The sequence below is a fragment of the Micromesistius poutassou genome (assembly GCF_964030765.1).
Source record: "Micromesistius poutassou genome assembly, chromosome: 10".
NCBI classification, from domain to species: domain Eukaryota; kingdom Metazoa; phylum Chordata; class Actinopteri; order Gadiformes; family Gadidae; genus Micromesistius; species Micromesistius poutassou.
In genome coordinates, this window is record NC_140280.1 from 12,875,027 (window position 1) to 12,891,854 (window position 16,828).

The window sequence follows — 16,828 nt, forward strand, 5'->3', positions numbered from 1 at the left end:
GTCAAGGTTTATTTATACCCGCGGGTAAATTAGATTTACCTACAACGATGGATCGTTACACCCCTAGGGTATATATGTATAAATATTTATAAATATATATTTGTGCACATGGACGTGTGTGTGTGTGTGTGTGTGTTGTTATGTTTTGTATGTGCAATTTGCGTAACGACATACGCCCACATAGCTGTCCAGCCAGGGGCCGTAGTGAGTCAGAGTTACCAAAATGGATGCTTATTGGACAGAGGAGAAGGTCAAACCTCTCCACGGAGCGGATCCCGGGGTGGGGGGGGGGGGGGGAGGTGGGGGAAGGCCCGGAGGGTGGGAGGGGGGGGGGACGGGGGGGAACGGGCTGGGGTAGGGGGGGGTGTGCAGTGTCATACACAGTCTTTGTGTCTCAATTAGCGGCGAGTGGGGGGAGAAACAGGGCCCTGAAATAGAAGCACGGACCGTTACATAAGTCGAGATCATTCCCCGGGCTCGGAGACAGCTACAGGGCAGGGCGACCATTAGCAGCCTCTGTTTAAGTGGTCCCGGAGGACGGCCGCTCGTCAGGAGACGCCGGCGCCATTTAGCCAGAGCGCCAGCGGGCACGCAGGGGCAGCTGTTCAACCTGCAACCGCGTCTGCTCAGCGCTCCTCACCGGTGACCCCCGCTTCGACGCAGCTCGCCCGTCTCACGGCCGGCCCTGTTGCCCTAGTGTAGACGTTGCTCTTAAAAGACGATAACTAGGGCGATAGGGCGGTCGCGATCCATCACACACCTACACGTGTGCAACGGCTGAAAAGGAGCCGCGCTGGAAAATGCGATGCAACCCGACTCTGCAGTGGTGCAAAGATCCCACAGCGGTCTCCCCTGTGGACACAGCGGGGTAGCTGGGGCGCGTCGGGGGCGCCGGGGAGCCGATGGAGCGAGCGAGAACCTTGGAGCATCAATAACATTGATGACGCTGCCTGCCCGCTCTTAGGTCCACTTAATGAGAAAAGGCCCTTTAATGGCTGAGCTCTGCTAATTGGCTCCCCGCTGGCAAAGTCCATCACACGTGGCAGCAGGCTACTTATCCGACTTTCAGCTCGCCGGGGCGGGACCCGGGTGGCTGGATCAAGGGTCTGCGCGTGTAGGGAGGGAACAGAGGGGAAGGGGGTCCCAGGGCCTAATCCCCCCCCCCCCCCCCACCAACCCAAGGCCTGAGCCAAGCTGAGGACTGGGGTGATGGTGGGGTGAAGATGGTGGTGGTGATGGTGGTGGTGGGGGTGATGGTGATGATGGTGGTGGTGGTGGTGGGGTGAAGATGGTGGTGGTGGTGGTGGTGGTGATGGTGGGGGTGGTGATGGTGGGGGTGGTGGTGGTGGTGGTGGTGATGGTGGGGGTGGAGGTGGTGGTGGTGGTGATGGTGGTGGTGGTGGTGGTGATGGTGGTGGTGGTGGTGATGGTGATGATGGTGGGGTGGAGGTGGTGGTGGTGGTGGTGGTGGTGATGGTGGTGATGGTGGTGGTGGTGGTGGTGGTGGTGGTGGTGATGGTGGGGGTGATGGTGGTGGTGGTGGTGGTGGTGATGGTGATGGTGGTGGTGGTGGTGGTGATGGTGGTGGTGGTGGTGATGGTGATGATGGTGGGGTGGTGATGGTGGTGGGGTGATGATGGTGGTGGTGATGGTGGGGGTGGTGGGGGTGGTGGTGATGGTGGTGGTGGTGATGGTGGTGGTGGTGGTGATGGTGGTGGTGGTGGTGGTGGTGATGGTGGGGGTGGAGGTGGTGGTGGTGGTGATGGTGGTGGGGGTGGTGGTGGTGGTGGTGATGATGGTGGTGGTGGTGATGGTGGTGGTGGGGGTGATGGTGGTGGTGGTGGTGGTGGTGGTGATGGTGGTGGTGGTGGTGATGGTGGTGATGGTGGTGGTGGTGGTGATGGTGGGGGTGGTGGTGGTGGTGGTGATGGTGGGGGTGGTGGTGGTGGTGGGGGTGGTGGTTTGTAGGCAGTAGCCACTGCCTTAAATCCCCAGCACACAAACACAGAGTTCAGCCGCCATTTTAATTGTATGCAACGCCCCGCGAGCCTCTCCCCATCTCACCCTCCCCGTCTCACCCTCCCCGTCTCACCCTCCCTGTCTCACCCTCCCCTCTGCTGCTGCATCTCCTGCTCTATCCCTTAATCCTGCACACATGCACACAGATACTCTTTCTTAAAGAGGCATTAGGCATTGGAGCGCGCCGCACTCGGCTGCGCTCGGCCCAGGCTTAATTAGATTTTTCTTTTCCTCCGTAATTATAATCTCTGAAAGACGACTTTAACACACAGTGTCCACACGGGTGGTCCGAGGCGCCTCTCTCTGTCAGAGAAGACACTGAATCATCAAGGGAGTGAACCGTGGCATCCTATCACCTTTATCTTCCCTCATCTCCCTCTCTATTAGCAACTCATCCAGTAGCTAGGAGCTACTGCTGGAGCTAGCTAGCCCCATCTATAATCCTAATGCTCTTCCTCTCTGTATTAGCTACTCATCTATTAGTAAGGAGCCACTGGAGCTAGCTGGCTCCTTCTATAATCCTAGTTATTGTCTTCTCTCTGCGTTAGCTACTAATCCAGTTGCTAGGAGCTACTTGAGCTACCTAGCTCCTTCTATAATCCTAGTTCTCCTCCTCACTCCACTGCTCCAGTTGCTGGGATTCTCCTACAATCCTAGTGTGTCTTTCCTGGAGGAAGAGGGGGGGGCTGACAGATGGCAGAGGTCTCTCTCTCTCTCTCTCTCTCTCTCTCTCTCTATGGTTGTTGGGATAGATATATAGATAGATAGATAGATAGATAGCTACAGATAGCTAGATAGGGATAGATAGATAGATAGATAGATAGATAGATAGATAGATAGATAGATAGATAGATAGATAGATAGATAGATAGATAGATAGATAGCTACAGATAGCTAGATAGGGAGGGATAGATAGATAGATAGATAGATAGATAGATAGATAGATAGGGCATAGACGGAGGAATGGAAGGATGAGGGGGTGAAGGGAGGGGGTGATGAATAGCTGGGTAGAGACTTGGAAAGGCAGATGTATTGACAGATGGATGCATTGACAGATTGGGGGAGGAATGGGAGGGGGTCTACCGAGAATGGCAAGCAATACTCCAATCTCTGGTGGGGCTGCTCCCGGCTGGGCTGAGCTGAGGTCTGTCGTCAGCCAGGGACAGCATGGCTGGACGACAGAGAACACTGGAGTCCTCCTTTATTGTCCTCCTCTTTATTGACCACGCAAGCGAAAACAATCAGACGTGCTCACTTAGTCATGATCAAGTTAAAGATAGTATACATCTGTTGAATTCAACGGCAAGGTATTTTTATATATAATATCCGCCCGCTTGCTTCTCTTAGTCTCACGGTTAATCTAAGAATTTGACAAGCGACAAGTACCAGGAATAAAAGCTAGATAAGGTGTTTGCACTGTGGCCATAAAACTTCTTGTTAATCACACACACCACAAGCCTGCAGTTTTATTGGAAACCTGAGGCTAGCCATTAGGCTGTGTGTTGGTTTGTGTGTGTGTGTGTGTTGGTTTGTGTGTGTGTGTGTGTGTGTGTATGTGTGTGCGCGTGTGTGTGTTTGTGCGGCGGTGTTTGTGTCTATCTGTGTGTGTGTACATGCGTGCTCGTGTGTACACGTGGGCCTTTGTCTGGGCCTGTTTGTTGCGTTGCGCGCCGGCGCGTGCAGATTAGCCCACGATAAAGCCCGCTAATCCAGCTAGCATGCTAGCAGGATTAGCTTCAGCTCCGCTTCACGCACGCCTTCCCAACCCCCAACCCCCAACCACGGCCCCCCTGGGTGAGGGTCCCAGACGACCCGGGGAGACAGCGTATGCTAATTAGACGGAAAGACGCTTTGTCATTCCAAACTCGTCTCCATGGCAACCGCACCCTCTGCGCCCCCCCCGCCCCCCCTTCCAACATTGATTCAGCTTCCGACACCGGGACACACACAGTAGACGCTCGTGGTAGATGTACTTAAGAGTTAACTTCTCACTTGTTTCATTTGATTTGAATGTTTGATGTAATACTTGACCCGAACTAGGGAAATCACTTTATTTCATAGTCAGTGGGTCCACCATTTTGGGAATATTATTGCACTTTTTTAAGTAATTTGATGTGCTGCTTTGAACCAGTTGGAAAATGTGTGATTCTGCAAAGCAAAACTCAGTTGGCACCAACAGTAGAACCACTCTGTAGCGACTCTAAGACGCAATATACACTTTTAAGATAAATTGCCTTTAATAAAAGAGAGGCCAAGCACTTTTATGTGCGTGCGCCACGCTCGGTCAGCGAGTTTAAACAGTAGAACCTTAATTAGGGGCTACTGTGTACTGCCGTGCTTTAGTTTTTTCTGCTCTGCTATATTGCAATATGTATGTGCATAATTTCTGGTGTGACAAACTGTTTAAGTGTGTGTGTGTGTGTGCGTGCATGCATGTGCGTGTGGCGTGCGTGCATGCGTGTGCGCGTGTATATTGTAGGTAAAGTGCAATTGCGTGTCTCTCTTTCTCATGGCGATCTCCCAATGCAAAGTACCCCCAGTATTATGAGAACCCCCCTCCACCCCCCCGTAGAGATAACAAGATATCAAGTCAAAACTAAATTCTCCATCATTCCCCCAGTGTGGAAGTGCCTCTGCACTGGGGGGGGGGGGGAGTCTCTATTACTTATCCAGTGTCAGCCTCACATATCGCGTCCCCTACACCCTCCAGACACGCGTGGCCCTCGGCGGCTGCACTCACCCCTGCTCCTCCATCATCTCCTGCAGCTCCATGCACTTCAGCTCCACCCTCCTCTTGCGGTCATGGTCCAGGATCATCCTGTGCGGCTTCTTCACCAGAACCGGCTCCGCCTTGGGTTCATCACCTTCCTCCTCCTCCTCCTCCTCGCCCGCCGCCGCCGCCTCCTCCTGCTCCTCCTCCTCCTCCTCCTCCTCCGCCTCCTCCTCCCCCGCCTCACCCAACAGACCCTCCTCGACTTTGGGCCGGGGGGCTAGCGTCAGAGACGGGCTTGCGTCCCCGGTGACAAGCCCCGCCTCTGGCCCCGCCCCTTGAACGGCACACTGGGGGACTCCATTTGGAGCGTCCTTCGGCGACGGCACCCTGGCCTCGTCATACATGGCGGCTGTGCTCTGTGGAGACACGGGGAAGACGTTAGCGACATACAATCGAAAGACAGACAATCCACTGAAGATAAACATCATGATCACGTCGCTTGGGTTTCCAAGAGCAACGTCAATGCTAGCGAAATGAAAAACAAACGCAAATATGACACCAGCAATAAAGGGTGCGTGTGTGTACTGTTATACGCTCCAAAACGTAGCCGGCTCTTCCGTTTTCCGGTTGGTTTTGGCGTGAGCCGAGCAATGCTCTTCAGCAGCACAACAGCCGCCGTGCACAACTTTCACCCGAACGAATCAAAATCACAATAAATGCACGGGCGTGCGTGCAACCGTGTTGTTTGGGATCCCGGGCACGTGTTGAAATGCAGCGGTTGTGACAGCGGCACAACTGGAGGCTGCCTGTGCCACTCTGAGTCAGGCGTCCGGCATTTGGTCGGGGGACGGGGAGTGGAGGACGAGAGGTGCGGTGCACGGTGCCCGGCTTATCTGCTGCACACGATCCGTCAGTCACCGAGACAGCGCGCTGTGAGGAGAACTGCAGGGCACAGGAGATCTTTTCACTAACACTATGAGGGCGTTACCGGTCTATGAGCTCAGACAAAGAGAGGGGTAAGATAAGGGAATATGTGAGAAGGGTAAGAGCCAGTAGTCATTCATGATCGAAATGGAGGCTGACTTGTTGCTTTAAACAGCCCGCTCATGTCGGTTTTCAAGAAAAAAAATCATTTGCAAACAGCGCGCCGGCTCTTCTCAGTGCCTCTTTGGTTCAGCGCTGCTGTTGGGAAATAATGGCGTTGTCATTTTAAGGAATAAAAAGTTGTCTAGTACAAGTGCTGCCTGGTGCGGGCCCTGATGGAGACAGATCGGGCTGTCTGGACACCGCACAGAGCACACAGAGGTCGGGAGGGAGGAGAGGGAGGCGAGGGGCGGTGAGGGTAGAGAGGACGAGGGAGCGGGGTGAGGGGAGGAGTGGGGGTGGGGGTGGGGGTGGGGGGGGGGGGGGGGGGGGGGGGGGGGAGAGAGAAGGGAGAGCAAGGGGCCCTTGCTATGCCCGATAGCTCCGGATGCCCGGCCGCTCTCAACCGCTCTCTCCTCCAGAACAACTAATGGCTTCATTTTTCACACTGAGGGGCCCGGCCAAAAGGAAAAGGCCATACCAACGCACTTCATCAGCGCTTCGCATGGTAAGCGCTGACTCGCCGGGGCCAGTGACGCAGGAAGCCTTTGCGCGCACCAGCCAGTGTCACACGCCATCCCTGACACATCGCCGCTAATGATGACCGCGGGCCCCGCTGGCTGTAGGAAGCGTTCGCGACAGCTGCATCCCTCCATACGAAACGCCTTCTGGCTGTCTCCTCTGACGGGATAATGGTGATTTGCTTGTTTCTCGGGGGGGTTGTGTGCGCTGGTAAACTAACCGCGGATGCGTGCGTAGCCACAAGACGGCGGGCTGACAAGAGCAGGTGGCGGGACAGCAGGAGGCGTTTCTCGCTGGATCTATTAACTACTGAATTAGCACGGCGTACTCCCTCAAACAATCGCTCTTCTACGACGTGGAATACTTCACACATCGCCGCTCGCTCGCTGCTATGTCGTGGTCCGGTAGACAGTTGACGCTCAAGAAGTGAAGACTTTTTTTTGGGGGGGGAGAGAAATGTTACATTAAAACTACGAGAGGCAAGAGAACATTTTCTTCGATGCTGAGAATACCCGGGAGCGATAGACTTTAACGTTTCACCAGGGGCTACCAGGGGTAAATTGTAGAAATCCTACAAAAACATTACAATAAAAATAACAGTTCCTTCATGCCAGGCGTGTTTGAGGAGTAAAAGCTTGGAATTGGAAAGTATTATTTTTGGATTTTTTTTTGTTTTATGTGTAAGCTAGAGGAGAAGAACATCCTCTATGCTGACCATTTGGTGACCAGATCAGGTTCAAGCCATCACAAGCCCCGTATGCCCAGACCCAGGTTCCTGCTGCTGTCAACAGGCTGATAGTACACTGCAGCAAACTCAAGACCAAAATGAAGACATCCCCAAGATAAGCGTGAAACTATCTGCCCCCAATCTCAAACGTTCCACCTGTTTCCACCAGATGTGGGAGTCAAACAAATCCCAATCAGCGTGAAGCCATGCTGTAAATATCAAGCCATCCCATTATGCAAATGCATCATTCCGCCCTGATTTCTTTGGCTCTCGAGAGGGGGGGGGTGTGTGGGTGGAGGGGGGGAGCACAAAAAAACAAATCTGTTCGCTCTCAAGTTAAAACAACTAAATCATTTAATTGTGCAATGAAACAATCAGCGTGGAGAGAGAGTCGTGTGAGGGGTCCGATAAAGCTAACAGAGCATGTGGCTAATTGTCTGCTAGTCCTAAAGGGATGAAGGTTATCGCAAGCCCCTTGTATTAGGGCTGCCTCACACACACATGCACACACACACACACACACACACCCACCAACACACACATTGTGTAACGCACAGAGACACACACACACACATGCACACACAGGCACACACACACACATAGGCACGCACAAATGCACACCGTGTAATCCACACGCGCACACACACACACACACACACACACACACACACACACACACACACACAAACCGTGATATACACACAAGCACACGCACACCCAAACACACACGCACACCCAAACACACATACACCCCGCAAACACACACAGTTTGCAATGATGAACCGAGCAGGGTATGCGGTGATTCGCCGTACGTTCTCCCCCACGTCCGATCGACTAATTTGGAGTCAAATGGGGAGAGATAGGGGGGCCCCGAGCCGCAAGCAGCCTTGCACTTAGGGTCCCCGTGACACCGGCATCCATGGAAATGAAGGCATCAGCTTGTGGTTTTCCTCACACAGCGGTGAAGGACCCGGGCACGTGGCGTTGCCTTCCTGGTTGATACGGTTGACTACGGTGCCTACGTTCTGCTGACATGGCATCTCAGACAGATGAAAAATGATAATCATTAAAAAAAACAAAGCTGGTGTATAAGAACAGCTAATCATAGCACACCACACTCACGCGCCACTGCGTGACGAGTGTGTAGGAGCCGTGCTGTAATTATCCAACCCCCCCCCCCCTCCCAGTTACATGGTGTTCGTACATGGTGCAGTGAGCTAATTGAGCTAATGCAGAGATGGATCTGGTTCTTTCAGCTGAATTAACCGCGCTGTCAAGACAAGATATTAGGCTGGTCATCCCAATCATATCTTGTGGACTTGGGTCATTAACATAACATCCATTCCCAACGTGGTTCTGCCGTCAGTTTCTTTCCGAGTGTTGTATTATCAAGTACTACCGAAAGCAATTGCGTATACCACAATTGGCTGGCTGCAGTTGTTGTTATCCATGAACCTGATTGCACTGGTGATGATAGCTGTGAAACTACGCCTCTTCCCCAGAACTAGCAAGAATTATTGCTGCCAGCTGTTCGACAAAGAAATTCAGACAAAGAAGAACACGCACAGGAAAGAATGGAAACTGTTGTTGTAACTTTTGTTTGAAACCTGTTCTTTTAAATCCCTTAGAAATCGATTTGTTTCATTCGCTGCATTCTAGGAAACAACCCCAGCCTTCAGGAGAGCAACACAAAGAGACGGCCGTATTCCTGCGCACATTAATATCTATTTCCCTTCCCATTTCTATTCTTGTAGCCCCGTTGGATGAGTGGTTAAAAAAAAAAAAAACATGCTACGCTTTTCAAACAACCAGGGAGGCTGGTTTGAAATGGATTCCGCTTCGGTAGCTGCACTCACAATAAAAAAAAAAGGAACAAAAAGGAGGCGGGAGAACTGGTCTCCACAGAGCCATTTTCCCTTCTAAAACCATTTCCCGCCCCCCGCCTTCTCCCTCTTTATACAGCTCTTACAAGACCTGCCACCTGTAGGAGATTTCCTCCGTGCAGTGGAACTGAAAGGGCACGTCTCTCCCATTGAAGGTGGCATCTCTGAGAGGATCATGGTGGTGGAACAAAGAGCGGCGACGCCCGGACTCAGGAGAGCCCTGGAGAACGGGACGCCCGGCCACGAGGTTCGGAGATGAATCTCCAAAGTCAACAGCTTACACTTGAAGCACGCAAGAGCATGATGCCTCACGTGTTCCTTAATGACAAGTATCTGAATTCACTTAATGAGAGCATATGCTGAAGAACTAAATAAAAAGTTGTTTTAAATAAAATCACAAATCATGAACATTCGTAAAACGACAGATACTCACCCTGAACACTGAGCTAGACCAGAGATAGAATAGATAATTCAGAAGGTGAGTGGGTGACTCTACGTGTTTTTTGTGTCTCAATATATTATATATATTATGTATTGTATCGCATTGACCAGCGTCCTCCGTCTCCCTGACTGCCTCTTGTATCTCTCTCCCACTCTGCGGCGCCTTCCTCTGCATTGTTCACCGTCTGCCAGTGTTTGTGGTCTCTCCTATGCTCACTGCCGACAGAACCAAATATAATCTTCCTCTTGGCGGGAGGCTGATGTTATATTCTCAACGGTTTGACACCCACAGGGGGGCGTTTATTTGATTTTATGCTCCCAAGGTCAGCCATTTGTATTCGAGGCACGTGGGTCTGCTGTTGCGTGCCAAGAAGCAAGCAAACCTCAACTATTTTTGTTTATTTATGCATTCTTATTTTTTCCCTGTTAGAGTTAGGAACGAGGGCGGCAGGGAGAAAACGTTTTGTGTTGCAAGATCTGAGGAATTTGTAATGTGGGAGACGGAAATAATCCCACTCAGCGTGCTGGACGTCTGATTGGACGGCATCAGATCCCGGGGAGATTAATGGTGCTTCACTGTCCAACATCATTCCCGGCATAATCTCAATTTAAACTGTATTTTCTGGCTTTTTGGAAAAGTACATGGACGCAGAACATGATAATAAATGAGTGTGTTCCTGTCAAACACAAGTACTAAAACAAGTTAACGTCAAATGGCTGATTTATTGTTTAGTACACACACACTGACACAGAATATGATGATACATGAACGTTACAAAGGAGAGGCCTCGGCGGCGTTTTGTCTTTCCTTTAATCTTTCCTTCTGACGTTATTAACCACCGGCCAACTTAATTAGAACGGCCATTACTTGAGCACATATACAGCCGACCATTTTCAAAGAGAGAGAAAGAGGGGGCCCGGTATCTCCCTGAGGACAGAGCGACGAGGAGATGAAGTGTAAATGGGCTTTGGTTCCTTCGTTGCACCCTTTGATGATTTCAGTCCATGGACCAGTACTAGGACCGGCAGCAGAGGAAGGAGAGGGATGAAACGTGGACGTCGAATGCTTCCCAGAGGCACTGTAGTATTGGATTCCACAGACGGTGGTAACCATTGTAAACATCTCCCCACTCCCAGTTGGCAAGCTAGCGCCCACAGCCAAGAACCGTCTAGAAAAGAAGGGAAATGAAACGGGGCTCGCAGTGTGTCGACATTGCTGGTTACTGGAAAGATTTGTTTCTAAAACCGATAAGACATCAGGGGGGGTGCTGCGTAGATGTTATTGTTTGGCGCACCAAGACCTTTTGATATGTCGAGATTGTCCTTGCCGGGGGGGAGAAGAGAGAACTTGAAGGGTAACGAGTCAAGGAGAGGGAAAGACGGCCTGATAAAGTAATGAGGGCAGAAGCGATAAAAGCTTTAGAATCAATGAGGCCGCTGAAGAGAGAGCGTTTGGCGGAGCGACAGCCTTGGCATCTCTCAGGGACCCCGAGAACGACAGACAGACACACACACACACACACACACACGCACAACCTTGTCCTACTTTTTTGAACTTTTAAACCGGCAACATATGGCGAGGTTCACCGCAGCCCAGGAGGCTCCGTGGAGGAGCCACAGGGCCCGCTCTCTGTGGCTGAGGGTCAGCGGGAGGCCTCTCCTCCGCGGGGGGACGGCGGGTAGACCTGCGTCAGGATGAGGGGCTGCGTCCTGGCTCCCCGTCCTTCAGCAGATCAAATGCCTTGGTGCCTTTGTCTTTGTCACGTTAATGAGGCTCCGGTTTGCTGACGCTGCAACTGCCTTCATCCACCACCACTGTTTGAAGTGCGCACACTTGGTGTGTGTGTGTGTGTGTGTGTGTGTGTGTGTGTGTGCGTGCGTGTGTGTGTGTGTGTGTGTGCGTGTGTGTGTGTGTGCGTGTGTGTGTGTGTGTGCACGCAGCATGTGATGATCTAGTTTTTTCTGGATCGATTAACTTTTTTGATTGAGTGAGTGAGTGAGTGAGTGAGTGAGTGAGTTGATATATTTAATAAAACAGACCTTGATTGTGGTTGGCCCACAGCCCTAGTTGAATACCACATAAAGATAATTTTTCAGTATTTACACGCCGCCAATCTCAAGGTACGCTAAACTGTGTTGCTTGGCAACCATTTTGCCGTCTTGCTTGGCAGAAGAATGATGATTTATTTTCAATAAATGGTCACATTTTATATTGCTGTGCGTTTGTTTTGTGAAATCTCTAGTGTCTATATTGTGTGTGTGTGTGTGTGGGGGGGGGGAGCAAATTGAATAAATACAAAAAATATATATATAATAATAATTCAAAAACATAGAGCAGTGGACCTGCTCTTTGACACAACGCGACCCACCGAGTGAGCGGCATTGCGATGCTATGCTTCGTTCTGATCACTCTTCTCGCTCTCTCATCTGCAAAGCTGCCTGGAGCTTGGCGGTGGTGACTGAACGGAGCACGGCAGCGCTGCACATCAAATTAGCGGGGTCAGCGGCAGGGGAGCGGTGAGAATCGGGCTCTAACTCCGTCCTCCCCCCTCCGTCATCACATCGCCGCATCCCACGATGCATTTGTGCTGAGCGGGTGCTCCTGGCAACGCCACCCTGCGGTGAGAGCGCATTAAAATGTAATTGGTCAGCGGGCTCCTGGGGGAGTTTTCCGTTTAATGGTGGATTTGTGGTATGTGGCGGTGTTATTGCGTTGAGCGTCGGCACAGATCAACCACTGCCATTATGACCAGTGAGGAAACCGGGGAGAATATGGTCTCAAGTTCTACAAGGGACAAACAGAAATGTGAGCTAACCGGTTAGCGGCAAACCTCTGGAAACATGAGAAAGACAATAACTGCCCACATGTGAAGCGATGCTGCAACTTTCTTCTGTTCGGATAGAGAGAGAGATCCTCAGAGAACAGAGGCATCCGGAAGGAAGCGAGAGACAGAGAGTGGTCTCTTTAAACAAAGACAAAGGTAAAAAAAAAAAACGTTGAAAAACAACGCCTGAGGGTAGGAGGTCCACTGGTGTCACCGGTGGCTTTATAGTGAAGAAAGCTCTAATACTTTCTCTTTGTCTTTTGACATTTGGCATTTAACAAACTGACGACACAGCTCTACTGAACCGAGGCGGCAGAACAATTGTACAACTCTCTTGCACCCACCTCCCCCCCATGTTCATCCATCTCCATGCCAGTTTCTCAAATGACCAAACAGAAGGCAATGTGGTCGCGAGGGGTGGGGGTGGGGGGGTTCCACATACATTAAAGTCCATCAGTTCACCATGGGATTTATTGAAAGTGCTCTCCCACTCTCTTTTTTAACGCTGCACAGATTTCAGAAGGAAAATAAAGTGCAGGATGGCTTTGGATATTTCCCATATTCCTCTACACCCATTACTTTAATCAGCTGGTCGTGTGTTTGGTGAGTTGAGTGTGTGTGTGTGTCCACACGTGTGTGTGTGTGTGTGTGTGTGTGTGTGCATGTGTGTTTTTGTGTGTGCGCGAGTGTGTGTGCATGTGTGTGTTTGTGTACAGTGTGTGTATGTGCGTGTGTTTTTGAGTGTGTGTGCATGTGTGTGTGAGCATGTGCGCACGTTAGGGATGCAATCCTGCTTCTTGTCATGGCGCCCCTTCCCCCTCGTTTAGTTGTAAAATGTTTCCATTTCCCTTTCAGGTTTCATCAAGTGGCTTGACTTTAGCTCGTACACTGTGAGCTTTGTCAGCTTACTCTGCCAAACAGAATTGCTTTTTGATAACGCAACACTATGCTCCCGGAATAAACAGGCGGCTATTAAAAATAGATTGTGAAAAAGCGACACGCACATCTCAATGTGCGTGAGCTCGCACATTGGCGAGCTCACGCAGGCTGAGCTCGTATCTTTTTTTCCCCATCCTGCAGTACAGCGAGGTTGTGGCGATAAATCACCCTGTTTGGGAAGTATAACACATTCCTTGGGGAGTCAGGGTAAACAAACCCAGCGGTTTCCGATGTTGTGTGTCGTCAGGGATCCGGTCTCCAGCCTCGGCTTTTTCGTCTTCCATCCGAGGGCAGAGAGCAGAACTTTAGCCGCGGCTTTCATACGCCGGTAAAGTTAATGCGATTCACTGCCGCCTCGGCTTCCTTATCTTCCTCTCTATTTTCCACTCTCATGTAAGAAGGACCATTGGGGCTGAGGCGCCGCTCTCCGCGGTCAGCCATGATAAAATCCCAACCCAGCCTGCAAATCCAGCTGAGAGCTCCGGGCTGCACCTTCCCATGTGACGTCCAGTGCTGGCGAAAAAAACACTGTGCTGGCTAATGTTATTTTGGGAATACAGCTTAAGTGTTTATTCACAGGAATCCACATCATCTCTCTACTTGGTTTCTCAATTATCATGTTTTTGTTAATGCACACAACTTTTGCATTCTCATGAAGATGACGTCACGCTGAAATGGATAGCAACCACCGTCGTCTCGGCAACCGAAGCGTTCCTGATGCATTTATCTCTGGTGAAAGAAAATAGGATTGAAGGAGAGGGATGTTGCTCTACTGGTGCACTAGTTCTACTGATTCCTATACTGCTGCTACTGCTACGGCTGTGTGATACTGGCGAGGTGTTTGGGTTTTGAACGACCGTACACTGAGTATGGGGAAAGTAAGTAAACAAGATCTCACTCTTGGTTGTGTATGGGTGCCAGATAAACTGGGTGTGGAATAGGCCTGGGCAATATGGCTGAAAGACATATCAAGATATTGATAACTATTGATAATTTGAATTACCTAAAAAGACAAGGAATTACCCTTCTGGATTTAAACACTTCTGTTTAACACTTAACATGACCTTCCACAATGGAAAAACACTGAAATATTGTAAATAATTATGGAACCGTGTTTGTGTAACAAACCCAGCTGCTAAATTCGGTGGTCCAGTCTCTTATCGATATATATTGAACATTTTTTATATTGATATTGATCAAAAGTCTATCACGATATGATAAAGTATTGTTTTGTTGCCCAGGCCTAGTGTGGAATGGACTGATGGAAGCGCCAGCAATCTGAGGGCCAACCTCCAGTCTGCTGCTGCAACAACCTCTGAATGAACTTCTTTTCCGCCTGCCACTCGGCTGTCCGTTTTAAACAGACTTAGTATGCTGGACGGGGGAAGGCAGCTTCTCCATACAAAACCATGCCTGTCAATTAGCATCCAGCTGCCCCTGCCAGGACAGCTGTCAGCCCTCCGTCCACCCCCTCCCCCACCTCCCTCAGCCCTGGACTGAAGAAACCAGCATTCTTACAAGTTGTCCCTGTGACAACTACAGCACCTTTTATTTTCAGTGCGCACCCCCCCCATCCCCACCGTCCCACCCACCCCACCCACCCACCCTCCTCCTCCCTCCTCCTCCCTCCTCCTCCTCTTCCACCCTCCACGTCCTCTTCCTCCTCCCCCTCCTTCTCCTTGTCACTCCTCTTCCTCCTCCACCTCTTCGTCCCTCATCCTCCTCCTCCTCCTCCTCTCCCACCCTCCTCTTCCACCCTCCTCCTCGTCCACGCTCCTCTTCCTCCTCCTGCTGCTCCTCCTCCACCCTCCTCCTCTTCCTCTTCCCCCTCCACCCTCCTCCGCAACAACAACGACTCCAAGCAGAGACAGAACTCAGGGGAAGTCTGCATGAGATTAATGCTTTGCTCTTCCCAGGGGAGTGCACCTTGTCAAGGGGTGGAAGACGCCCGCTCCCGCCAGGGGACGGAACTCTGCATCTTAACTGCGAGTTACTGCCGACACCCTGCCAGCCCTGCCGGCGCCACCACATGGCTAGAGATGGGGGTGGGGGTGGGGTGCAGGGCCGGGGTGGTGAGGGCTAGAGATGATGAGTCACACAAGCTCACAACTTCTGGTTAATTATAGCGACGTGTCACCTTCGCTCATGCGGAGAGAGCAGTAGAAGTGATTCAGGAGAAGTGATTTGGTGTTGACAGGTGCTGTGCCTCAAACCAGAATTTGTGCTGTTTCGCTTGCTCTTGTTTTTTTTTTCCCCAGTGCACTGTATACGCAATGAAAGCATGATAGGATTTTATGTGTAGGGTTTGACAGGTGACTTGAAAGAAGCAGACACACGGGTCAAGAATTAACAGGATGCACAAGAGAAAATAATGGCCTTTAGATCAATCTTGCTCTCAAAATACTGAAATGTCTTTGTTACTTTGTTATATGTCAGTATGTATGTTATCTCGTATATATTCTAAATTTATTTTGTGACAACAATGCTGTTTATTGCCATTTTAACAGCTCTATATCGATTGTGTAGTATATGCTAACCTCACACATTGGTATTAAGATTCACATTCACTGTTACTGCCAGTCTGCCACTGTCAGTTGCGACAACGACATGATGATTTTCCAAACTTTAGAGCGCTTATGTTTCTGAGTCCATATCAATTTGCCACTGAGCTAAGGTTTCATTTGGGTTACAAGAGACACATATTAAATTACATCATTGTCTAACAGCCATTCCATTGCGTCAGGCGCAGACCATAATCCTAAATTGCTATGATTGTGGCAAGTTGCATTATGCGCCTGGTTGCCAAGGCAACAACACAACGATTCCAGAGTCTCCGTCTTCCTTGAAGTGAGGGGTGTCTGCAGGTTGCAGTGATGCTAACCCTAACACCAACCCATAAATATAACACAAAGCACTAAGAATATTACAGGGTTCTAAAAATATAACTGACAAGTAAATCCAATTATATACTAATTCCAATGATGTGCAGATCCAGGTATGTGCAAAGTCCAAATTATAAGCAATAATTGAGGCTCAATATCAAATATTGAATTGATAAAATTATGGATGGATAAAATTCATTAAATAATTGTTTTTCTTTAATTGGTCACAAAAGAGCTTTGGGCTTACTCCTTGAATGCACAATTCATTAAACATAATAGACATTGAAGACTGAGATAAGAACATGAATAGATCCACTATAAGCTCCCAAAGCTGTGCATGCTAGTCAAATTGGGTTTCCCTCATTCCACTGTACTATGGCACGTGAGAGTGACAGAGTGAGAGTGAGAGAGAGAGAGAGAGAGAGCGAGAGGGAGAGAGAGAGAGAGAGAGAGAGAGAGAGAGAGAGAGAGAGAGAGAGAGAGAGAGAGAGAGAGAGAGGGAGAGGGAGAGGCAGGAGTGAAAGAGAGAGAGCAAGAAAGAGGGGAGATAAAAAAAAGGAGAGAGAGACACAGAGCAAGAGAAAACGAGAGAGAAGGGGGGAGGCAGAGTGAGAGAGAGAAAGTGGTTCGGTCGGGCGATCGACCATGTTAGGCAGGACCAACAGTGATCAATGGCAGCAGTGGACCAGCGTTCCCCTTTCAGACCATCGGGACACAGTGCTGGGGACTACCAGTCCAGCGGCACCGGCTGTCGCTGTTGGGGAATAAATACCAGCGCTACATTCGTCAGGTTA

At 50.3% G+C, this 16,828-nt stretch overlaps 1 protein-coding gene across 1 annotated transcript in view; it reads right to left on the minus strand.

Annotated features, from left to right (window-relative positions):
- srrm3 (serine/arginine repetitive matrix 3) overlaps window positions 1-5,136 on the minus strand; it is a gene marked incomplete at both ends in the record, with an annotated part of 36,822 nt that extends 31,686 nt beyond the window's left edge. Inside the window, 2 exons of the mRNA XM_084474235.1 lie at window positions 4,760-4,908; window positions 4,972-5,136. Of these exons, the coding sequence (XP_084330361.1) occupies window positions 4,760-4,908; window positions 4,972-5,136 (314 nt within the window). The remainder of the gene's footprint in view (window positions 1-4,759; window positions 4,909-4,971) is intronic.
- Window positions 5,137-16,828: the final 11,692 nt, after the last annotated feature.